Source organism: Jatropha curcas, chromosome 1, assembly GCF_041381405.1.
Source record: "Jatropha curcas cultivar XTBG-Jc1 chromosome 1, XTBG_Jcur_1.0, whole genome shotgun sequence".
NCBI classification, from domain to species: domain Eukaryota; kingdom Viridiplantae; phylum Streptophyta; class Magnoliopsida; order Malpighiales; family Euphorbiaceae; genus Jatropha; species Jatropha curcas.
In genome coordinates this window covers 29,153,218-29,178,693 of record NC_143151.1, presented here as the reverse complement: position 1 = coordinate 29,178,693, position 25,476 = coordinate 29,153,218, and the positions used below count along the sequence as shown (strand labels likewise).

General features: G+C 34.4%; 4 protein-coding genes across 7 annotated transcripts; 1 reads left to right on the top strand and 3 right to left on the bottom strand.

Moving 5' to 3' along the window:
• The first annotated feature begins 887 nt into the window (after positions 1-887).
• On the top strand, positions 888-4,395 carry SNM1 (DNA repair metallo-beta-lactamase family protein). 2 transcript variants are annotated; one of them, XM_037637245.2, is made up of 9 exons: positions 888-1,640; positions 1,729-1,903; positions 1,996-2,235; positions 2,375-2,519; positions 2,935-3,069; positions 3,156-3,222; positions 3,344-3,421; positions 3,630-3,682; positions 3,835-4,395. In XM_037637245.2, exons 1-9 carry the CDS (start codon positions 1,193-1,195, stop codon positions 3,931-3,933), a joined length of 1,440 nt encoding a protein of 479 aa, XP_037493173.1. In that variant the 5' UTR covers positions 888-1,192; the 3' UTR covers positions 3,934-4,395. The 2 variants fall into 2 exon arrangements, with proteins under 2 accessions (XP_037493173.1, XP_012067400.1); XM_012212010.4 differs by having other exon boundaries at positions 927-1,640; positions 1,723-1,903.
• A 5,255-nt stretch (positions 4,396-9,650) lies between these two features.
• Positions 9,651-11,036, bottom strand: LOC149499321 (plant viral-response family protein (DUF716)). The gene has a single exon (XM_089715945.1). The coding sequence runs from the start codon at positions 10,855-10,857 to the stop codon at positions 9,952-9,954; it is 906 nt and encodes a 301-aa protein (XP_089572071.1). The 5' UTR covers positions 10,858-11,036; the 3' UTR covers positions 9,651-9,951.
• Positions 11,037-12,572: 1,536 nt separating this feature from the next.
• LOC149499320 (syntaxin-22-like) lies at positions 12,573-16,119 on the bottom strand. Of its 2 annotated transcripts, none has more exons than XM_089720893.1 (7): positions 15,792-16,117; positions 15,581-15,674; positions 15,348-15,487; positions 15,182-15,253; positions 14,858-15,015; positions 14,648-14,748; positions 12,573-12,886 (listed from the first exon to the last, which is right to left on the bottom strand). In XM_089720893.1, exons 1-7 carry the CDS (start codon positions 15,974-15,976, stop codon positions 12,821-12,823), a joined length of 816 nt encoding a protein of 271 aa, XP_089577019.1. In that variant the 5' UTR covers positions 15,977-16,117; the 3' UTR covers positions 12,573-12,820. The 2 variants fall into 2 exon arrangements, with proteins under 2 accessions (XP_089577019.1, XP_089577020.1); XM_089720894.1 differs by lacking the exon at positions 12,573-12,886 and adding an exon at positions 12,912-13,346 and having other exon boundaries at positions 15,792-16,119.
• Positions 16,120-16,767: 648 nt separating this feature from the next.
• Positions 16,768-25,351, bottom strand: LOC105630239 (DEAD/DEAH box helicase). Of its 2 annotated transcripts, XM_089720891.1 has the most exons (14): positions 24,527-25,351; positions 24,106-24,331; positions 23,498-23,743; positions 23,089-23,223; positions 22,474-22,598; positions 21,390-21,529; positions 20,858-20,928; positions 19,857-20,018; positions 19,221-19,307; positions 18,932-19,105; positions 18,572-18,616; positions 17,989-18,345; positions 17,290-17,660; positions 16,768-17,221 (listed from the first exon to the last, which is right to left on the bottom strand). In XM_089720891.1, exons 1-13 carry the CDS (start codon positions 25,120-25,122, stop codon positions 17,559-17,561), a joined length of 2,466 nt encoding a protein of 821 aa, XP_089577017.1. In that variant the 5' UTR covers positions 25,123-25,351; the 3' UTR covers positions 16,768-17,221; positions 17,290-17,558. The 2 variants fall into 2 exon arrangements, with proteins under 2 accessions (XP_089577017.1, XP_089577018.1); XM_089720892.1 differs by lacking the exon at positions 23,498-23,743.
• Between the last annotated feature and the right edge of the window lie 125 nt (positions 25,352-25,476).

Here is a 25,476-nt window from a genome sequence, read left to right as displayed (position 1 = left end):
TAAACTTACCAAACTTCTTCCTTTTTTTTTTTTCTTTTTTTTTTTTGAAAAATAAATTTCTTCTGCGATGAAAGAACCGGCGAACAATACTAAAAGAAAAGGACCACGATTTTGGACTTAGATTTAAAAAAAAAAAAACACATAACTTAATTAAAAACATTAATGACGCTTAAATAAAAATAAAAACATACTTTTAAAACAATCATATGTGACAAATTTTTTATGCTAATTAAAATTCAATAATGACCTAATTACATATTTTAGTTTCATATATTTTTCATTTTTTATTGAGGGGTAATTGCTTGCCATCAATTATAAACTTTTACATTGGATTCATTGATGATATTATATTATAGTTAAAGCTTTTTATCATTCCTTGTAACTGTGTTTAGTGTTTAGTGAAGACCGAATCTGAGAGTTCTTTCCACATACTCAGTTTGCGTTATCGACCGATCACAATCCATAGGTAACTTTGCTCCTTTATAAAATAAGAAAGTATGTTACAAATTATTGATAATATGACTTACATAATTACAAAAAAATTATGATATTTGAAATTGTGAATAGTAATAAAATATGAGAATTTAAATAATAAAAAATTTACAATAAAGATATCTTTATATTACATTTTGAATTTAAGTTTTGAATATAAAAATTGTTAAATTGAGAAAATCACTTTTTATAGTATTGAGCCAGTATAGATGAACTATCGCTGTATTTGGATAATAAAATTGGAATCTTCTATAATCCATGCATCGACCATTATAATGTAGACAATCTGATCATAGGTTATTTGCATTTGCCCTGTAGCATTTTGGTTATTCTATTTCTTGCTTCCCAGTTCCTCCCAAATTGTAGGAGACAATTTAGGAATGCCGGAATTGACTTTTATTAGTCTTTAGGCTGCTAAAGAAAAATCTATTAAAAAAAAAAAGCTGCTATGGAAATATTACAGTTTCTTTACAGCTACAACTGGGTGATATTACACGGCGCGAATGGCGGCGAGTTACTTTTCATTTTTACGAAGTTGAAATCAGATACAGTCAATCTTTGCTGAGCTCAAAATTCAAATGATCAAAATTTGGAATCTCAGGTAGACCGGGAAATAGAAACCACTGGCCCTCCAAAATATATATAATTTGAAAAACGGTGTCGGAGAAGGACATGCACGTGGCTGCTGGCGGAGACGAAGATGAACCAATCTGGTTATGGCGATAACGAATGGTTGGCGTTCGACAATGAGTTTACCGATGAGGAAAAAGAAAATTATGAGATTGAGGTGGACGAGGAGGGAGGCGGAGATGGAGAAGAAGAAGAAGACAGTTTCGCCGCCGATTTCTATAGCTGTGGAACCGATTGGTCTTGCTTGTTGCCGCCGGCTACCAGTGGCGGAGATAATCATTTGGACAGGAAGCTAAAACAGGCTAATCTATTGGAAATGTGGGGATTAAAAAAGCCAAAGCATGAGCCTCTCCTTTTATCTCCGCCTCCACTCAAGAAATTGAAGACCGGCTCTGCAATTAACCCTAGAGGATCGATTTCAAAATTTTTTGGTAAATCTACGAACATTGCCACGACAACTACAACGACTTCTAATAGGAATCGACCTCGTAATTGTCCTTTCTACAAGAAAATTCCTGGTAAGTGAAGATCAAATCAGTTTTTATTTCTATGTTATGTATGCCCATTTTCAAGTTAATGAAATGAGGCAACTGTTTACAGGAACAGCCTTTTCTGTTGATGCATTTCGTTATGGTTCAATTGAAGGATGCTCTGCTTATTTCCTTACTCATTTCCATTACGATCACTACGGCGGTCTTACCAAAGGATGGTCTCATGGTCCTATCTACTGCACTCCTCTTACAGCTCGCCTCCTCAAACTTTGCCTTTCTGTCAATTCATCGTAAGAATTATGATTTTTTTTTTTTTTTTTTTGGCATAGGCAGTTGGAGATTGAGGTTTGCTTATTTTGTTTTTATGGTTATGTGTTTTCAGATTTATTCGTTACTTGGAACTTAATACCGAGTATGTTATTGAAGGAGTTACAGTAACATTATTAGAAGCTAATCACTGCCCTGGTGCTGCTTTGATTCATTTTCGCCTTCCAACTGGAGTTTGCTACTTGCATACAGGAGATTTTAGGGCTTCTGAGTTTATGCAGTCTTATTCCCTTCTTGTAAATCATAGAGTTAATATGCTTTACCTGGATACGACTTACTGCAACCCAAAATACAAGTATGAAACTTTTCTATCTCAACTTATACATAAATTAAACGTCTTCTGTATAGACTATTAGAATATACCATTTCAGTTCTTCGATTCAATGTTGTATTGTGTCATACATATTGTGGACAATGATTTTTTTGGGTTTCAGGTTCCCTTCCAAAGAAGATGTGTTAAGTTTTGTTGTTAGAGTTACAAAGGACTTCCTCAAAAGACAACCCAAGACACTTGTTGTTGTTGGGGCATATAGCATTGGGAAAGAATGCGTTTATATTGCCATTTCCAAGGCATTAGGTGTATGTTTATTTGTTGTTCTATTGAGTATTCCTTTAGATTCTTTTTCCATTTGATGGACATGTTATACTTGTAATAAAGTTGCTTTAGTTCAATTACAACTTACAAGGCTCATTTTGCTTCTCAACATTCCATTACCACACCTTATGACATGACATGATCATTGAATCAGTACGATTCACTGAAAGGTCATGGGTTATTTTGTTTGCTTGTTATCTTTCTTGAAAACTTGGATCATTCTGAATTTTAGATTCCATGGGTTAAATAATAGAAGGTTATGATACAGGATTCATAAGCACTGGGCCATAAAGCTGTAATAGAAAAGTGATTGTAAAACATTTAATTTTGTTTTCTACACTTTAAAAAAGGAAAGTTTGAAGGAATTATTAAAGTATCAATTATTTCTATCTTCTATAGGTTAAAATATATGCTAATGCTTCAAGGAGAAGGATTCTGCATTCTTTTGGTTGGTCTGATCTTTCAAGCAGTCTGTGTACACAAGCGAAGGATACACCTCTCCACGTGGTGCCCATATCTTCTCTGCGATTTGAGGTCTGATCCCAAGTCTTCATAATCTCTCTTACTATGAATTATGTATTTATTTTGTCAATCTACCATCATATTTCCCCTTTCCTTAGACCTTAAAAGATTACTTGAAGACCTACATAAATCAGTATGCAGCAGTTTTGGCGTTTCGACCAACAGGTAAATCTTATATATTCTTGTTTCCTTTTAATTTCTATACTTTTCTTTTACTTCCTTTTTGGTAGTTGCTAGAAAGTTCCAAGTTTCTTAATATTTATGTTATTTTATCTTAATTCTTCAGGCTGGACTTACTCTGAGAGTGTAGGCAAACAACTTGATCTAATTAGACCTATTTCTAAAGGCAATATCACAATTTATGGTGAGATAATTTGGATTTTTAGTTTCTTGAACAAACATGAAATGGTATTGTCATGACTTGAGCTTACTTTCAGGCTGTTTGATATGCATGATTTATGATCTCTAGAATCTATGGTGTTCTAATAACTTGGGCAAAATAACTTGATTGGTCGTCAAGTGTTTTTGTCAGCAAGGGATGATAATTGATGTATCATTTGCTATTGTCATAGGGGTTCCATACAGTGAGCACTCCAGCTTTACAGAACTGAAGGAGTTTGTTGAGGTCCATTTCAAAACCTAATCATTATATCCATTCTAATATATGCAGGGAACATTTGTATTATCATCCATATTATGCACTTACTGTTGGCTCAAATATGATTCATTTGTTTTCCATGGGAAAATTAATCTATCATCCTATTCTCTCATTTACAGTTTTTGAAGCCAGACAAGATAGTACCCACTGTCAATGTTGGGAATCCTGCAAATCGAGAAAAGATGCAATCTTATTTCCGGGAATGGCTAAATGGTTGAGGTCCTTGCAATAATCAAATAATTTAAATTTGCACCTGCAGGACTTCCTTTCACATCACGGCACAATAATTAATCCCAATTGTTTGACACAATGCCTTGCGAGAAAGGAATATGTTGTCTTTTTCAGTTATGCTACTGACTTTTACTCAGGCACCAAATAATTGGATTATCACAATCATCACTTTCAGTACACAGAGGCTTTGACAAAGCAGGTTCATGAAGTTTCAGTGGAATGGTCCCTGCCGTGTGGGGTTCAGACTTCAGAGTAGTCTCTCATGAATATATGTTCCATTTTACTGTAACGAGAAACTTTTCAATTATCTCCTGAAGAACAAAGGTGAAGCATTCAAGCAATCATTTTATTAGAATTGTTGTAATATCTAATAATCTTTCATTTGTCTGAATATTTAATTCTTACCAGAATGGATACAGAAGGTATAAAAAATATTGTTTCTGAGTTTATCCTTTTTCCTTTATTTAACTCCAAAGTTCAATAATTTCTTTCTTAATATTGATAAGAAATGAAACTAGCTTCTTGCTTTTTCTGCAAATACACAAACCATTTATATGCAAGTGTAGCATACAAATATCGACTATGGGTAGGCACTGGTCAGTTCGGTTCAAATGAACTGAGCCAATGCAAACCAAATACCTGAGATTTGTTAAAATAAAAACGAAACCAAACAGTGTACAGAACTGAACCAAACTGGTTCAGTTCAATCGATTTGGTTTAGTTTTTAATTTTTTTTTTTTAAATGTACATGGGCTTATTTTTTGGGCCTAATGAAACGAACCAAAATAAATTTCTTTTTCTTTCTATGGAAACAGAAATTGAACCAAATCAAACTGGTTTGCAGTCCGTTCAATCAAAATATGCTCAGCCGTATCAAGGAATACCATTTTCATAAACAGACTTTTAATTATTTTCAGTTGTGAGGAATGTTTACCTTACCAACTACAGCAGTTAATCATAAGATCTTGCAGCAAGAACATACTTTGCTTTTTGCAGCAGCAGCAGCAATTATGCTGGTTGTTTTAGAATACTATGAATGCTTTGTCCTGCTAGGCTGGGAAGCTCTAGCATTGAGAAGGTTTCAATCATCTGAACATGATGTTATTGTAGCTGATTTGATTTGTCAGATGCTCAGAGCAATTCAAACAAAGGAAGAATCAACCTGCCAACTGAGAAGAAATGAAAAGATGCCAGCATCACAAGAAAAATCCAGAAAAAGGAAAGGTTAATGGACTAAATCCTGTCTTAATATAGAAATTTATGATACTTTAAGACTTTCCTGGGTTTGTTGTGTTGACTTTTGAAGTTTTCATCATAATTGACCAAGAAATAGCTAATAAAGTTGGTCCAAATCCAATTACCCACTGTGTAGTCCAAAATCCAAAGCTTAGACACCTGGCTGCTTGGGTGGGACAGTATTGATAACTGTAGGAAGAGAGAACTAAACTTTTCTTGAATTCTCTCTCCATAGGCATTTCTGAATCTTCTCCACTTGTATGTTGCTCAATGCTCAGATAGGCAAGTATTGGAAAGCCTATGAGGGAGAGAGTTCAAAAAAAGCTGAGCCTCCAAAAACCACTATCATCTAACAGTTCTGTTTCCGTGGGGGTGATGTCTGTGTCTGTTTTTAATCTCTCTGCAGTTGGATCTCATTTCTCTAATTTTCTAGTTTTATAGAGAGGGAAAGAAGAGAAGAAGAGAGGAGAAAGGGATTTACATTGAAGAGTTTATATAAGTGTATGGTTCAAATGAAGCCAAAAGAAGAAATTTCGACAGGAAAGAAGAGGGGATTCGCCTAAAGTTTATGTGCGTGAAGTTCAAATGAATCAGAAAGTATAAAAGGAATTTCCACCAAATTTCACATAATTTGTTGCTGTAGGGTAAAAAATTAGGAGAAATGTCACAGTAATTGCCTGAGGCCAGAACAATAACTAACCAACCATTCATATTAATTGAGCCAAATACAAACTCATAATTATAGTTTTGGAACTTGTGATCAGTTTTGGTTATTTTGTCTATATTTGATTTTCAACATTATGTCAGTTTACTTATTAAATCTCAACTTTTTGAAGCTTACTTTTGTCTTGTTATATGGCTCTATAACATACTGATATATAAGATTATGTTAATAATGATATGTTATTTTAAAGTTTTGAACGTTAAAAAAAAAAAGTCACTCCTTGACAAATTGATATATTGTTGTTTAAAATTTTCTCCATAAGAGTAACTGTGCAATCACACGTGGTTTGATTAGTTTTCTCACAAATTACAAAAAATATAGGGAACATGTACTCTATTTGGGTCTTTTTCACCTCATGAGTTTTCATTAATTTAATAAGTATTATTCAAAAGGAAGAGCTATTTAATATGTTATTTTGACCTATTTTGTGGTGGGCGTTATTTCATGTTCAAGTTAAGCAAATTATTTTATAAATTGATATTAAACGGCTTTGTTCAAATATTTTAAGGTTTACAGAAATTATTTAAAAACCGAGTTGATCGGTTGGGTTAAAAACCTCTCTCTAAATAACATTAATTTAAACTATGATTTTCTTGCTGGATTTGTGTATTTAGTTCAAATAGATTCAATTTGTAAATCTGTAAAGAAGTTGAATTTCACATGAGGTTAGGTTTTTCAACTATAAAACTGAATTATAGATTGAAGAAGCTGGCCTCGCTATGAAGTAAAGGTTTTTCTTTAGGGAATCAAAATAACTGGTGATTAAACCCACAAGAACTAGGAAGAGTCACTCGTCTTTGCGACGCGGGAAGCCGGTGGTAAAAATGCTACCCTTGGATTCATCTAGTATTTCTTTTTTCACATCAATAGATGTGTCAAAGACCTATTTTGTTCTAATGGAACCAATAATCTTCGTTATCTTTTATTTATAAATCTCCATCCAGGGCCCAGAATCAGAATATAAAATCAAGAAAAAAAAGGTACTATCTTGTAATTTTAAAAAAAAAAAAAAATTTGTAGCTAGAGAGAGACAACAGGATCGGGGTCCCCCACTAGCTACGCCGCTGGGTCCATGGGTTGCCCAAGGCGGGAGCCTTCATGTTAAAGACCATCGATATTGCAGGTAATGGTAATAAAAAGCCAATTGATCATTGCTCTATGTTAGGCTTGGAAACTGCCCCTCAACGGTCGCAGTTGTGCTTACGTCTCGTTCTGTCCGTTTCTGCTAACCAGCTCGAATTCCTTGGAGAATTTCATCCCCATAGTTAACGAATCTTTTTTAGCCCATCTTATTCTGAATTTGGATTATGAGAGATTTCTCAGTATTTTTCAACAATTCCAGGGTTTAATAAAACTCCCTCCTTTGTCTCAGTATTTTTCTCTTTTTTTTTTTTTTTTTTTTTTGACCATCAGTTACTATTTAAAAGGAAGGAAGGGTATTATCCATCTAGTATCCTAAATTTTAACCAAGAGAGAATATAAGAATAGCTGTTTCCAAGTGTCAAGTAATACTACTGAAATTCCTATTCGCATATTTTGCGTGCTTAGCCTTCAAGATTAACCTTCTTGTCCCTAAGGTCAATTATTAAAAAATGCTTGTAAATTAATGTAGCAAGAAATTTCCAATTTAAGAATTCACTACAATAATGAATGAGCAATGCACCATAATCATGCAATTAGTAGTAACAAATTTACAAAATGAAGCTCATTAAGGTTGGCGTAAGCACCGAAACTAGTGGGGGGAGGAATAGAGTCGCTAGATCCCTAAATCTAACTTGTAACTGTTTACTTTTCCTGGTAATTTCTGCTGATAGCCAAAGTGTAATTTTTGCTGTATCTTCTAGGAATTTCTCAAACAAGAATTTGAGCTGCAACCTTTTCGATGAGTACATATCAAAACATAACCTTGGTATTCAGTAAACGAAATCACAATCCAACTTCAACTGATTTTAGCTGTAAATTTACAACCTCTTGTGATAAATACTCTTGATTTAGCTGAAATAAACTATTAAAGTGTAATGAGAAAGGACTCAAAAGATGAAATAAACTATTCTTAATCAACACTACTAACATCAGCAAACTTCCAACAGTGATCTAGTAGGCCCTATACATAATGTTTCTCTAATGCCATTACATTCCAGTTAAAACCTGCTCTGTAACTGTACCTAGCTAACCATTTTCATAATCACAAGATATGGTTCGATGGTCAACTAAACTGCTACAATTATTTATCATTATTATTATTATGAGAGGAACTGCTCAATTATAAAGTAAAAGATAATGATTCACTTTTGACATTTACACGAATTATGTATTCACTGATAGGTCAACCACCAATAAATATAAAATGATAATGTTTAAATCACATAGCCCAAGGCCTTGACTTTAGTTCAGAAAATTGATTTGCAGTTGTAATTTAGATGACAAACATAGGACAGACTGAACAAAAAGCATTCTAGATCCCAGAGGCTATTGAAATTTCAGTTGTTGGTCTACCAAGCTTAAAGACAAAACAAACCCCCCAACAACCCACCCACCCCCCCCCCCCCCCCAACCCCCCCCCAACACCATTAAATTCATCTGCAAAATGCTGCATGTTATAGCCTATTTCCCTCATAGGTTACTCCAAAGCCAACTAACAAGATGATACCATCTTTCTATCTGTTACGCTTAAATGGCCCAGAAGCGCGGACCAATTATAGCAAATATGCACTTAAGCCTTGTGAAATGCACTTAAGCCTTGTGAAATAAACACATGCTAACAAGTTAACACCCATCATGATTTTCTTTTCTATATCTTAACATTTCACCTAAGTATTCTGCATAATGAAGCAATCTACAATTCTGCAATTTAGAGAAATCTAGTTCAGTATTCAGTCGTTGAATAAGAAGCATGGAGTGAACATTTATGGCAAAAGCAATCTTCTATTGACAAGTAGCAGCTGCTTGCAACAGGACACCAATTGTGCATTCCAACAAAAAGTTCAACGCAAGAACAAAAGATTAGTCCAATTTCAGGTCAGACCCAACATTACCCTAACTAAGTTGGACCAGAACAAAGAAAAAATAAAAAATAAAGAACACAATAACGTAGAATGCATTTAATATAAGGTACCAGGGATTCAAGAGACATGAATCATGAAAATTCTCGCTTCCTTCCTAGCATACCCACACCAAGCCTGGACTCATAGATGCTATCATCAAAACGATTCCTTCAGTTACACGAACAAATCCCACTATCATCTTCATAGTTAGTAATGTGCCAAGCGCTCAGCCTCTTAACACGCAATTAAAATCCTCTCGTTATGCAGAATTTGTTCCAAGTTAAGATGTCATATCAACAGCATAGACAAGAGGCATTCCAAGCACATTGTGATACAAAATCCATTAACTTTCAAGTAATATAGAAGGGCTCACAATATATTCATTGTCATGCTATCCCCACATCATAGACTTCAAAGAATCCCAATATACCAAACATTTCCCTCTACTTAGGGACGTCATTCTAAAAATACAAATATGTCACAGTCTGCTGATCAGTGCCACAATCATCATCATAATCAGTAATCATAGCGCACAACAGATGCAGCATAAAGTCCAAGCAATATTGTAGGAGTAGCATCTGAATGTCCAAGACCTAAGTATATTAATAACTTGAGTAAAATCGAGCATAGACAATCTCAATTCCTTCTTAGGACACCTTAATTATATTTCTCTTTCTCTAAGGTAAAACAGAAGGCAAGATGAAATCTAAAAATACCAGCAACAGCAACGTTTATGCTCACATTACTACAATAAGTATCCATTGGAATTTTGCCGCTGCTAAAGGATCAAAGCCTAAAAACAAGAAATAAAAAGGTACTCTTTTTATGCACAAAAATCCCTCTTGGTTTTAGAAGGTTACAGTGTTGAGATAAGTTAAAGCAAGGAATACAACTATCCATATGATATGACTCCCCAGTAACGTTAGAATCATAACCCATAAAAAAAAATTTATAATCAACATAAAATAAAATAGGGAAGAGGGGGAAAACACACCACCATATCATGCCTGAGTACCAGTCAAGGCCTTCATCTGAATATGATTAGAATCAGCAGCACTAGTAGGCAAGGCCTCATATGATCCCAATTTCCTGATACCACTAGTCTTAGCCACAACAGCAAAGGTAACAATTACAATGAGAACAACGAAGGTGACATGAACAACAAACATCAGATCCAAAATAGCCACCGCCCTTAACGTCGATTCATCCAGATCACACTTTGTAGAACCTTCCACTCCAGTCATCACATCAAGCAAACGGTGACATCCTTCAGGAATAAAAGCTTCTACATAAAGAGAAAGCCCAGTCTGTAACACCCAAAGCCCCTGCAAACAGATCGCACCCGCCAAACCAACATCAGCCATAAACATCCTAGGCTGGAAAGCGAGAATCAAGCAAAGAAGAGCAATAGCAACAGAAATTTGAGCCGAAATGCCGTCGCATTTGGCTTCGAGATTGGATGTCTGAACGGAGGCAGCGGAAGAAGAGACGGAGTACTGCAAGAAGAAAAGAGCAGAAGCGAGAGCGAAAAATAGATCATTAGGTAGAGGAAGAAGAGAAGTAGATTCAGAGATAAGGAGAGCAACGGAGACAATAAAGAAAAGGAAAAGAACGGCAGCGGATTGAAGAGAGGTAAACCGGTGAACCGGAGTACGGCCTTTAAGGAGAGGATCGGAATCGGTGGAAATCAGGGCTTGGTGAATAAAAGCAATGAGAAGGCAGAGAATAAGGAGGTAAAGATGAAAGTGTTTGAAGCGATTAGAGGAGGAAAGAGGAAGAGGATGGTGAGGTTTGGCGGTGTAAGAAGGCGGCGATTTAAGGTAGTTGCGGGTAGCGGAAATGAGATGGTAAAGTCCAAATGATAATAGTGAAGCAGATGAGAACATTTGGTATAATAGGGCTGCCATTTTTGTCTCTTAGGTTTGATTTTGAACAAGCATCGAGTTGAAGAAGACACACAGTCGCTGCAGCTGCCGTCGTCTTGAGTGGTTATCAATTATACGACATGTCATTTGAGCGCTTATGGTTTTTGATTTTTTAATTTTTGAGGGATATATAAAAACCAGAGCAGGAGAGACAATGCAAGAATAAGCTGCTCCGAGTCGGATATCCTTTCCATTATTTCATTTGTTGCCTGTAGTTTTTTTTTTTTTATTATTTTTACTTCATTCGTTATTTTAGAAAATAAAAAAATAATACTATTTATTTAATTTTTTTTTAATTTTATAAAGAAGATTGATTTTTTTATTTTTATTTTTACAAATGTTAGATTACAGTCCGCTATTTTTATATATTATTATATTATATTACTTTCTTTAAAACAATCAATTTTACCGTCTAAAGCCTTTAGTATGGAGATTTTGTTTAGCTGATTTATGCAGTATTTTTTTTCAAATTAATATTTTAAATGTTCTTTTATTTATAATTACTAAAAAATATCAAATAACTATCAAATTTAATTATTACTTTTTATTTACATAATAAATTAAAATAGCAAGTGATATATTTAATTATTTACCTTTAAATATTTATTTTACATTTGAATAGTAATGATATAAAAATTTTACTGAACAACTAGTATTCACCAACTATCAGATATTAGTCGATAATTATTAGCAATCAATCACCAACTATCACAAACAACTGAATCAAATCGGCCCTAAATCGATGTAGCACATAGTAAATTTTTGTTTATTTATATTTAATGATTAAATTATTTTATTTACATAATGATTGTTTTATTAATGTAGTTATACCATTTAAATAATTTTTTTACTTTGAAAAATATGTACAATTGTTAATTTGTAATTTGTCAAATCTTAAATGTTAAGTTACTTCAGTAAGTAGTAAATTCAGTAAGTAATGTTAAACTAATGAAACAACTAAAAGTAAAATTTTGGAATATGGATTGGATTGATTTATATTTTTACAATTCCATTTCATATTACATACACCAATTTTTTTTTTTACAAAAAAAAAAAAAAAAAAAAAAAAAAAAAACTATACTCCACTTTAAATTTTAGTAGTTCAAAATTACATTCCAAATTTAAATTTTGAATTGACATATTTCAAATTGAAATTTTGAATTGACATATTTTAAATTAAAGTAGACCCCTAATCTCAATTTAAAATTTTGATTAAAAAAAGTAATTAGTTAAACAAATTTTTTTTTTCAAAAATTGGAGTTCTTTAATTGTTATGCAATTACTTTAAAAAAAAGTACTCAAAATAGAACAGAGAAAATATTTATGTTTACAATTTTCCCCTTGATTTTAACAAATTATCATTAATGGGATGCCATTGTTGATAGTTGATAAAAATGTATCAATAGTTGCTGTTGAAATATAAAATAACCACGAAAAGGATAATTCTTTCATAAATTACTATGTACCATATACATTGTGTTTATTTTTCATTTCGTTTTTTTACGTCGGAGCATTTTAAAAATTTCTATTTTGGTGTCAGAGTGGAAACTGTGTTTATTAATTGAGTGCAGTAAGAAGAGTATTAAAATCCGATTCTCACTGATGACATTATCTTAAACAATAAATGGTAGTAATACTAATAATAACTATTCTCTCTCCTTAGATAAACGCACATAACAAAAAATTTAGAAACAATAGAAACAAATTTGTTTTTTTGGTCTCTAGATAAAAACAACAATAGAGATATACAGAAGCTCAGATGGCAACAAAAACCAAATATAAAAAAGGCCAAAAATGAAAGGACCAGATTTCCACTCTGATACTTGTAAATTAGATAAAATAAATTAAAACCGAACTATCAAATTACAACAAGAAAAAAGAGATCACAAAACACACAAAATTATATTGAAAAGGCACACCGCAACTGCAATTATGTACTTGACCACTATATGAGGAGGATAAGGAGAAAGATGATCACTGCCAGTATAATAATTCCCACTATCCACCAACACTGCCAAAAGTAGACAGCACTATAAGGCAACTTTCAATTCTTACCAAAGAAGGTTAATAAGATTAGAACAAAGTCACAAATTATAAGTAAACCATTAGGTTATTAAGGCGCACTCTTGTAAGTCATTCATGATGTTTAAACTGAACATGCTTCATTTCTTCCTCTGTTTTCTGCTTAATTATCAGAAAAGGGTACTTATTTCCTCAATCTATCTTTCCATTTTTACTTCCTTTTTTTTCCTTTTTAAATCTTTATATGCTTCGAATTGGATAAGGTTGTTTAAGCATAAAACAAGCCCATCTGTGTAGCTCATTCATCATTGGGATGTTCACCTTGAAGTATGCCTATTCAACATTCCTTCTATGTCAAGGTTGTTATGTTGAATGCAAATTCTGCAGCCCCAGCACAAGAAAGCCATAGGAGAAGCATGCCATTAGACTTGCTGCATAAAAGTCGTGCACTGGGGCCCCAAAACAGGAGTTCATCAAATGGAAACCCACCATGAAAATTTTAAAATATTACAAGGATCAAAAGGCTTAACTGAGGTAGAACAAATAGGACGAAGAATAGGATGAAAAGAAAGGAAGAGATTAAAAAAGAGAGCAATGGAAGGACTAAAACAAAAGGAGACATTGTATGGAAACTAAAGAAGGAAGAGAGGGAAGAAAACTTATGAAGGAAAGAATTGATATAATAATCTCTTATTCGATTTTATTGGAATATGAAAATAAGAAAATAGGATGCCCTTGTTCTAGAGATTCAGACAGCTAAAAAAGAAATAAATAAAAATGACATCCAAACATAATACATTCAACTAAGCACTAAAGCTACTCACAATCGAAATATAAATGATACCACAGGAAGAAAAGACATGATAGACCATGCTACCGTAAGTTATAATAATCCATTTTCGCATTGCTATCCTCAAAAGCATGCCATCACATTTACACTTTCTCATCAAGATTTGCCTATAAATTAATTCTCAATTGGGTCAGTGATTCAGTCCTTAGTATATTGTCTCCCAAATAACAAAGTAAGAAGAATCTTCCTCATCAGTTCTAGAGTGTGCAGAGTCAACAGTTCTCCTTCAGTTCAACCCTACCCATTTGCAAATTTTATTGAAACCAACTTCAAGCAAAGAATGAAAATTCAAAAGAATCCAATGAAGTAAGATGAATAAACTCATTACCCTTATTTCTACCATTTGGAAGCTCTTTCCCCAGAAATGAGTTATCAACTAGAAGATTGTATTGCTTGAATTTTTCTTTTAAAATGTTCAGCAATAATAAAAACATCTATCCTTGCATCTCCACAAAAGCATATTGTTTTTTTTTTTTCCACCCTTCCATAATTATATGACAGTTGATGCCTTTGCATCATTACTCATCTATACATTTGAAGGTTTTATCAAGCAGTAGAGAGAATAGCTTATACATCTAGACTTAGGTGGTAGATTACACGATTCCTTCACAATAATTTGGTTTCTTCCAATTCTTACTGTCATATAATTTGATTTTATCAAGCACTAGAGCAAATAGCCTACACATCTAGACCTAGGTGGTAGATTACATGATTCCTTTGCAATAATTTGATTTCTTCCAGTTCTTTGTTCGTGCATGAAACACAATTTAGAAGCACTACGCAATTAGTCTGGGGCTTGTGGAAATTAAGGGCGTATAAAAACTACATTTGAACTTTAAATGTTCTTGTTGGGATCATCTAGTGCTTTAATGATTCATCTTAATAAGATTGACCACTTACCCATGAAGATCTGGATTTCACACTTTTTGAAGCCCTTGCTAGCTGAACTTTTGCTTGGTTTGTTGCAGCAGCAGAAGAATCAATGTTGGATTGGATATCATCTGCAAAGCAATAATGATATATTTATTAGAATTGCGAAAAGACCACAAGTGTCGAGCAGAGGTGAATTTATAAAGTCAATTAGTCATCTTCTGTAGACGGGCAACTTACCAATAACCACACCCTGCTCATGAACTAAAACAGCTAGATCCTTGAATATGTCATTTACTTGTCCAATTTGCTCTTGTATTTCTTTAATCCCTTGTTCCCTTTCATCAATTATGGCCTCATTGAAGGCAATTTCATTATCCAGAAGCAACACCTCTTGTCTGAATGTTTTAGTTAAAGAAAATCAAAATCATCAACAAAAATAATAATAAATATGTCACAAATCCTAAAATGAAGACCAATAATAAATAATGGATTTAAAATATATATATATATATATATATATATATTTAACCACATTGCATTAATATACACTTATAGACTTACCTTTTCTGTTCCATAAGAAAAGGTTGCGTATCCTGATCCATACTAGGTGCTACATATTCACCGGAGCCAGACCTGTAACCGAAGAGACCACCGAATTAATAATGTAAAATTCAAAAAATGCCCGAAGGAAACAAAAAAGTTGGAAGAGAGCAAAACAGTGATGTACGAGGCAGGAACTGAAGATGCAGGAAGAGAAGGGGAATAAGTGGACTCCCGCTCAGAGGCAAGCTGTTGAACTTTCTGGAATTCTTGTAACGTCGTTTGAAAATCCCTTGCAAGCTTCGCATCTTCAATTTTCTTACTCGGCTAAACAAATTTCACAAACAAATCTATAGAGATACAGTTCTTAAGAAAAACGGAAGGAAAATTATAAAAAACAAAAAAGGAAAACGATAGTACGTTAACATTGGAGCCGTGATCGGATTCGCTAACAGATTTGAGCTTAGCAGAAGTGTCTTTAACTAATTGGAGAATCCTCTGCCTCGTATTGTGCCTGCCATAACCATTGAAGCATAGATCATATATCGCTCCGTTAATTTCAATGTAATTGATACACAGTAGAGGCAAAGCAATTAATAATCTGATTGATAGAGAAGAGCAAAGGAAGTACAGTTTCTGGCGGTGCTCGGGAGTGTCTTTGGCAGTTCCAATAGCATCAACGAGGCGACGGAAACCGGAAACGGCGGTGTTGATCTGGAAAATACCGGCAGCCACCGCTTGCGAGGGGCTTCTAGACATTGGAGAAGCAGAAGATGAGGCCGGCTTTTTGCCATTTTGGAGATCTCTGAAGCTCATATCGCCAGCGAATACAACACTAGACTAAACCCTAACGCCTGGAGAGAAATTACCAGTAGCTGTTAGAGAAGAAGCTCATTGTAGGGGAAGTGGAAGCCTGCAGAGTGCAAACAGTCAAACTGTGATCCACAAAATAGCCTTTTCTGTTAATTAATTAACTGTTAATTAATTATATTAATTGAATTTATCAACCAATATACGTTTTATACGTGTAATGGCTGAAGGGAAAGATAAAGTTAGTTGTGGGACCCCTGATGGAAAAGAAGAGATGGGGCCCTTTAGCGAGTAGACGCGGGAAAGAGGCTTTTGGAAACGGTACCTATTTATTCCGCTTGGAATCAAGTATCGGCTTCGTTATTTCAATTTACGAGGATTTCATACCGGGGTACCAGTTACCTACCATTCGTGAAAACTTAGTTTAACGACCAATATTGTCAGAATCGGACCGGCAAATATTTATTGGAAAAAATTTGAACCGCGTTTCACCAAACGGATGCCTCTTTTAAGTTAACAATCTAAATATGTGATATATGAAATATGGCCAAAAGGCCAAAAGCAAAAGAAAAGCTGAATTGACCGTCCAAGTCGTGCCTTCCATATCTGGACCTGCAAACAACAATTAACTATCAAAAAGTCTAGAAATGGTGGACCTCACTTACCATCCACCATCAACTACTTCTCACCATTGCAATATTTTAGAAGAAATTCAAATTATCAAACCCATCCCAGACCAGACATTCAAATCTTCCACTAAATCATGGTGGTGATTGAGAAATGAAATGAGAATCACCTGAAAATCAGAAATGCATCACGCCTCTTGCTATTAAAAATTATCAAAAAATATCCTATGGTTTTTCGTTTGCTTCATGTTGCCTTTTTTTTTCATTTTTTTTAATAAAAATAGACATATTTCATTTCATCAATAATCTAAACTATCACAAAATTTTGTAAACGAACAATTTTTCTAGCTACGATTTTGCATTTTCTAAAATCTGCAAGCTAATGTGTTATTTAGCAACATTAAACAATGCCCTCTAGCACAACCAGCTTGTACAAATAATCAATGCCCAAAAAGAAGGAATTGTCAAATTGTAAAGCTGCTCCTTTCGAAATTCGGAGAAGATCTTAGCCATACTGAAAAAATGGTATGAAACATGTCATTAATCTGTGCAAGCCTTCAATGAGTAGTAATATCCTCTTTGAAGCAGAAATACAACTGTCACTGGCAAATAATACATATGTAACCTGCAAATATATAGCTGGTAAGCAAGCGCGGATGACTAGAATCAAAACAAACAGCTTTTCTGGCTTACCTTGGAATAATAGGCATGTATAGTCCGAATCAGATACTGCCAATGCAAGAGAACTTAGTTTCTATGTATGTATTTGTTTGGAGGATAGTTTTGATTCTGGACATCCTCACATGGACTTTACAAGGACATGTTAGACCAGAGGGTGAAGCATTGGACTTGGAGAAGCATTATAGCTTCCCTTTCGATGATCACCCAATAAAACTGTGTGAACTTTGGTTTGCACGTAAAGGGAAAGCGAAAATCAGGCAGTTGGTTTTCTGTATGGTGGACTAATATTTTATAAGAGCAGGAAGGCTAGAATGAAGTTCTGCCAAGCAATGAAAGATCCAATTTAGCAGTTGTTCTCTTGGTAGCTCTAGAAGAAGTTCTGCCTGTTGGGATTATTAACAAAGAAGAATGTAAGTGAAATGTTAAAACAAGCATCCCAATAGAATTGCAGTTATAACCCCAATGATAAGGCAAGGCGAGCCAACCTTCAATCAGTAATTAACTATTTACAAAGAATGTCATGGAGACTATGATCCAAAAGCACAAACATAACTCATATAATATTGGTGATTTTGAAGATGGGGCCAAGTTTACTAGCAGTGATCATCTCCTTGCATAGGGAATAAGTGCATGGAAGAGGAAGAAAAAACCAAATAAAATTAATAGCACTTACTATTCAGGGAAGCACCAAAAGGAAGATTACATCATTACCTTTATTTCATCTCCATCAAAAACCAAAGAGTTTCGATGAACATCTGATGCCATTGATTCTGTCATCAGCTTGAAAACCTTTTTACTCATATTTGTTTTCATGCCAACCATCTTTCCTGCAGAATAAATTCTTGTTATCCCAAGATCTGCTGCCATTCTCCTCACATAAAGCTTCTTCAATAGAATTTCCATAGAGTAAGGCTCCTTTCCATATTGGCGGCGCAGACTCTCTGTAAAGTGCATCAAAGTCCAGATATCTTTTTCTGCAGCTTTCTCAGCTTGACTAATAATTTCCATAGGGTTCTCTAGATGATTTATGTACTCAGAAGGAAGATGAGGGTTTACATTTATATCAATCTGACATTCAAAAAGAAAAAACAAAACTTGATTTTAGTAAAACTCATTGCCAACGTTTTGAGTCATGATAATTGCTAGGTTGGATTTTTCATGTTCATCAATAATGAAAATTGAAGGTTAAGTGAAATTTGGATATTTCTTCAATAGTTCCCATCCTAGATCCTGATGCATTAAGATAAAATATTTTAATATCCGATTGTACATTTTCCACAGAATAACAAGGTACCTGTACAGAATGGTAAGGAACTGAAACTACACGGTGTTCTTCAACCTGAAAACCAAAAATGTACGAAAGGTTATGGGAACTCAAACTAGAAAAATAAAAGCATGGCAATTGAAAGTTTGAAACCAATGGTCTTAGAAGCACAGGAATTGTTATACATAGACCTCGCTACCAGCCTACCAGGTGCAGAGTTACACAATGGTGTAGCATATTTCCACTTAAAGCCAGTCCAGTATAGTGGACAGTGGAAATAGCTAAGGCATAAATGAGGAAAAAATCCAAATAATTAAAAAAATACAATAAAATCCAGATTCTTCTTTCTTACCATCTTGTGAGAACATTAAAAAAATTATCTAAATATACCTTGGATAAGCTCTCAAAAAGCATCTCAAAGAAGAGATCAATGCCAACATTCCCAACATCCCCAGTCTGTTGCTCACCAAAGATGGTGCCAAAGCCTCTTATACCCATGTCTCTCTCTGCAAGTTGGAAACCTTGGCCAAGTTCTTTGCATTCTTCAAGAGCTTTAAGCCTCTCCTGAAGTGTTGAAAAATAATGGAAGTTACTTCCTAGAACAGCGTAACATGAGAGGATCAACTGTGCACGCCATCATGAATGATAAAAGGTGAAGGCTCTTAATTGCATAACGTACCAATGCTTGATCAGATAGCAGTGACTTATCAGGGTAAAATAAGTGTGCATAAGCTTCCTTATCTGCTCGGCCCACTCTTCCGCGCAACTATTGTCACAACACCGAAGAGTGTAAATAAGATAAATGACTCCGTAAACAATACAGTTTCTTGTTCCATGAATGGAAGTCATTGCAACAATCACATAATTAAGATTAAATATAGCAGAAGGTGAAAAGAGCAACTCAATTCCCACATATGCTTCTTCCTAGCAGAGATGCAAAGATAAATGACAAATAAACACATACACACACACACACACAAAAAGAGAGAGAGAGAGAGAGAGAGAGAGAGAGAGAGAGAGAGAGAGAAGGGGAGGGAGGGGAGTTGAAGTGTGCTATCTAAAACACCAAATTTTAGTAGTTTTTCCTACCATGGTTAAAGCAGAGGACTTCTTCAGAGTAAACTTAAAGAAAATCTTTAAAAGGCAAAAGCAGCAAAACGCAAAAGAATACCTGATTAAGTTACATAGTTGAGATAAAGTCTCTACAAAGTTAAACAATTATGATGACTTTTCTAGATAAGGATTGCAAGATTGCTCTTCTATAATGTTTTCAGACAAAAAAAACAAATGAGGGAAAAAGTAAAGAGAGTGGAACCTGATATAGCTGTGCCAGGCCAAATTGTTGAACATCCTGAATTATGATGGTGTTTGCATTCTGGATGTCAAGCCCACTTTCCACTATGTTTGTGCATATGAGAATCTTAATTTCACCTTGTGCAAATTTCTCCATGGTTTCCTCAAGCTGCTTAGAATATTGCTACACCAAGAAAAGTACAGCAAAATGTGTGAGAACAAAGAAGCCGTCAAGATGGAAGGGATGTAACAAGTGACATGAAAAGCTGAAAATAAAATATAAATTCATTAAGAGCACTAACAAACATGTAGAACTATATAAAGGAACTGATTTATGGTAAAAGGAAGGGCTAGATCTTTTTTTTTTTTTTTTTTTTTTTTGGGACCTATAAGAAGCAGATTCCTTGAAGTCACAAAATTAATAATTTGTATAACAAACATGAGCAAGTAGAAGTGGGGAAAATTTTTTATTAATGGCTGAAATCAATTAAAAGAAATCCACTGAATATAAAAAAGAAAAATATATGAAGATATTCCTGTTCACAAAATGCAGAATAGCACCATTCTCTTCAAACTAAAAGATGAACAGATAATACATATTTTTAAAACTCATCAAATAATGTCATGGAACTTTTACGACCTAAGCCTGCTTTATACAGGGGCAGAAATATGTTATGGCCTCTTTTTTTTTTGTTGTTTGGGGGGCTGGGGGAGCTTTTCAATTTATCCCTAATTTTTATATATATATATATATTATAAATATACATATTGGCCCTCTATTGTTTCTTAAATATATATCCTGTACATTTTTCTTTAGAAATAAGTATTTGACCATTAAATCCTTTTATTTTTGTATATATATATATATATATAAGGTACCAAAATTTAAATTTTATTCATAGTATCCCACAATTTAAGCTTTTTCTTTCAGCCAATCCAATTCTTAAGTCTAGTTCTGTCCTGGCTTTACATGTCTACATGCAAACAAAAGCCCAAAAAAACATAATTTGGGTAAAAACATACCTTCCCATGTGCAATAGCTATTTCAACATTTGGAAATGATTGTTCAAGAAAATCCATCACTTCTTCAAGCCCTGTCAGGAAGAATGATAGGAAAACCAATATTAAAAAAAAAAAAGATCCAAACCAACTTAGATGGGTACTGGGGGAAAGTACACATAACAATTAACAAATTGTTTCTAGTTTGAAGACCAAAAAGAGTTTCATATGAAACTTTCATTTTCTCTTTTTCTCGATACTAGGTAATAACAGCTTTTTTCTCAATTTTACTGAAAGATTCTGCTGCCTGTAATTTGTGAAATTTCAGAAAGGCTCGTCAATTCTTCAGCGTAAACAACATAATTGATAAGTAATTTATACCAAAAAGAAGATGAATAACTAATTCTTTGTAGTGACACCAGATATAATATGCATGTAAAGCTGTCAACTGCCAGTCTAAAAATAAAATAAAATAAAATAAAATAAAAGCAATGACATCTATATTGATAATTATCATGCTTAATTATTATAAATTAAAAAAAAAGATATATGGTACCTTTAATACGAGGTAAGACATAAAATACTTGGCCACCGCGATCCAGCTCATATTTAATTGCTGATATTACCTTTTCCTTACTGTATACTGAAAGATGGGTCTTTATAGGAACCCTTTCTGGAGGTGGAGTTGAAATTAAACTGAAAAGGGTAAGTACACTTTTTATGTCACCATACTATAGGAACTGTAAATTATTAGTTTGAATGAACTTTATTCAATTACAAGACACTAATATTCTAACACAAGGACAAGTTATTCAATAGGTATGTGATTCAGTTAATATATTTTTTCAAAAAGAAATATAATAGTAATGTGATAGTTGGCATTTCACAACATATATAACTCAATCTTATGTCATCTATAGGAATCATCTCTCGACATTTCTAAGTCAAGACATCAATTTATTAGTGATTAAGCATTTCAATTTAATATATGTTCTATTTTTCTAGTCTAAATTATCAGTATGCATGATTATATTTCACAATGTCCACAGCTCCTTGTTACCAAATGCAGTATTCCGCTCTCATTTGTAATGATCCAACAATGTTGCACATTTGTGATTTTGCAAAAGAAACTCAGACTGCACACCAAGAGAAACTGTCTTTCTTCTGGAATTGGGTTTTAGTCATATAGTTCAGCAACTGGGAATATGCAAAATTGACAATGCCAGATGATAAGGGACTGGACCCCTAACTTCCCTCCAAAAGCTAGCTCGTAGAGGAAGGACTGAACCCAGCCTTATACACTAGCCCAGGATGTATTCCGCGGGTGATGTGGGACGCATCATCCCCACCCCCATAAGACCCGACTGCCTCAGTCGGCATTCTGACGAACCCCATGAGACACCAACCCTACGGAGCCAAAGCTCTGATACCAAATGATAAGGGACTGGACCCCTAACTTCGCTCCAAAAGCTAGCTCATAGAGGAAGGACTGAACCTAGCCTTATATACTAGCCCAGGATGTACTCCGCGGGTGATGTGGGACGCATCACCAGACTGAACTATGCATACGTATCTAAGAACCAAAATATAGTAGCAAAGGTAACTTCCTTTCGCAATACATATGTTCTCTTGTATTGTACCTTGCATCACGAAATCCAGTTAATGCTAAATAAAGTGTTCGAGGTATAGGTGTTGCCGAAAGAGTGAGGACATCAACTGAAGTCTTGAAAGAAGCAATCTTCTCCTTCTGCTTTACACCAAACCTCTGTAAAGCAAATAAACACAGCACACGGAAGTTAAAGCACAGTAGCAGGAGTGAAATTCAAAAGGCTATTTGCATATGGCTTAACAATAATGCGAGAGGAAAGGAGACTGGAGACCTTTAAACTAATTTTTTTTTTTGGGCTTATCACATAATTGGAAATGCACAAATTCTCATTCTTATAATATTATAGATAATCAAATATGTTGACCTTATGCTTAGCAGGTGCCAATATGTAACATACAAGCCTTTATAGACTTCTTTGATTTCCAATGTAATTATTTTTCCATTGCATACAGGATAGCTCTGTGGAGCTCTGTTATATTACTTCTCTTTACTTAAAAGGAAAGAAAGAAAGAAAGAAGGACATTCTTTGATTCCAAGAAATATTAGTTTTATAGTTTCCTTCATACAAATAAAATAAAGCAATCTAGATCAATGAGATGAATGTTCATTGCAAATAGCAGTAGAACTATGCACTTTGGAAACTAACCTGTTCTTCGTCAACCACAAGCAGGCCTAGATTATTATACATTACACGACTCCCAAGAAGTGAGTGAGTCCCCACAATAATGTCCAAATCACCATGTCTAATCATGTCCAAAGACTTTTCTTTTTCTGATCTGGTCTGCATGCAGAAACAGGTCTCAAAACCTTAGAATCCCAGCAGCAAAATATTTGTAAACTATTCTATCATAGTTAAGCATAACACACGTAATTGACAAATAGGCTGCAAATCTGATATATACCTAAATGATAAATAGATACTGAGATGTATTATGTCTGAAATCTGAGTTAAGCTTCCAGTTAACTGTTTATTTTCAATTTATGAGCAGAACTATGCATATAAAGAACTTTTAACAAGCAGGGCATCTCACAAAAAGAAGAACAAAGTCCTATACCTGAAACCGACTCAGAAGTCCAACATTGATGTTAGCATACTTGGAAAACCTTTCTGAAATAACATCAAAGTGTTGTTTAGCTAAAACAATAGTTGGTGCTAAGACCATAGCTTGCTTTCCAACGGAGACCACACAAAAGATTGCACGTAGAGCAACTTCTGTTTTACCAAATCCAACATCTCCACAGATCAATCGATCCATTGGAGTTCCTCTCTCAGTCAAGTCCCTCTCAACATCAAAGAAAGCCTGGAATGAAGGTCCACTTTATGAGAGGAAATAAAGAGAAACAGAATGAATAATAATAATAATAATAATAATAATAAAACTCATTTAAGTCTAACTGATTTTAAATGTAATTTTAAAGAAAAAATTTTCTGAGTGACATTAAAGCTACAGCTAAGCCTTCCTATGCCCCACAACAAGTACAAAATAAACCTACAAATAAACATTGCAACAGTCAAATGTCTATTACCTATTACATGTTGGTTGCAGCCAAACAAAATGCAAAGAATATAATCATCTTGCCAACATAAGCAAGACAATCCAGCACAATATTTACATATTTCAACAATGAAATTGTATAAAGACTTCCAAAATTTTGTTGCTACCTGCTTTTGATCCGGTGTGGGTTCATAAGGAAATTGAGCAGCAAATTCAGCCATGGCAGGACACTTTGGGTACGGAGGTCTTCTTTGTTTCAGCCTATGTAAATACAGCTCCATTAAGTCAACAACCATTTTCTGGATAGCAATCTTTCCTTTTATCTTCCTTTTCTCCCATGTACTAGTATCATTCAATTTACTTAAGGTACGAGGTCTTTTCTTTTCATTTGGGCTGAAATGAGAGTTATAAATTAGATAATGAATCACCAATCCGAAAATCAAAAGAAATTTTATGTAACTAGAGCAATGTAAGAAGTTCATGATGAGTCCATATTTCCATGGCAGTTCTTGTGGTTATACATATATAGCAGCAGCTAAAACAAACGACAATAACATAAACAAGTGAAAGCAGAAGAAGAAAACCTACAGATTATATCGATAAAGCATGCGAGAAGCCTGCTGAACAGGAAGCTTAGCCATACCGTCGGCATACTCAATAAACAGATATTCAATAGGCACATTAGAACTATTTGAAACATCAAATTTGATCCCAACAAACCTCCCGATTCCCACTTTTTTATGCACAACATAATCTCCAGGCTGCAACGTATAAGGATCCACTTTATAACTTAAACCTCCCTTTCCTTTCCTTTGTCTCTCTCCTTTCAACTTCTGTAACCCCCTCTGTTGCTGCTCTTTCACTAACTGAATATACTTATCAGCCTCTTTCGAGTCCATTACACCCCTAGATCCCTCTCTCTTGCTATAATCGCGGCGAATTCTCTCATTTAGAATGGAAATTGAGTCTTGTTCAGTGTCAACATTCTCTCTCCGGCGACCGAGCTCGGTGGCGGCGGCGGCGGCGGAAGTGGGGGTGGAGACGGCATTAATGATGGAAATTGATGGGTATTGCTTGTGCTTGTGGTTATAGTGAGAAGGCAATTTGACACTGAAGAGTTTCCACAGCTTCGGAGAGGAGTTTAATTTGAAGATGAGAGGTGTGGAAATGTCGAGAGAAGCCATTTGAAGGAGGTTATGGAGGTGGCTTTTTCTAGTTTGGTTGACGTGTGGACATGTTGTGGTGGTGATAATGGCGGAGGCGACGGTGGAGATGGTAGATAAGAGAGGATAATTACGGGAAGAGGTTTTAGAGGGGTTTAAGACAAAAAGGATATTTTGGCTTTGTGGAAATGAGAAGACATACGTTGCAGAATCCAAAGGTTTTAGATATTTTTATTTTTACTTGATTGAAGAAAATGGCACCAACGGCAAGCTGAATTCAAAACCATTATATGTCATTATTTATGTTTTAGAGTTTATTTTTAATAAAATATTTAATTTTGAAATTATCTTCTTTAAAATTATTGAAATGAAAAT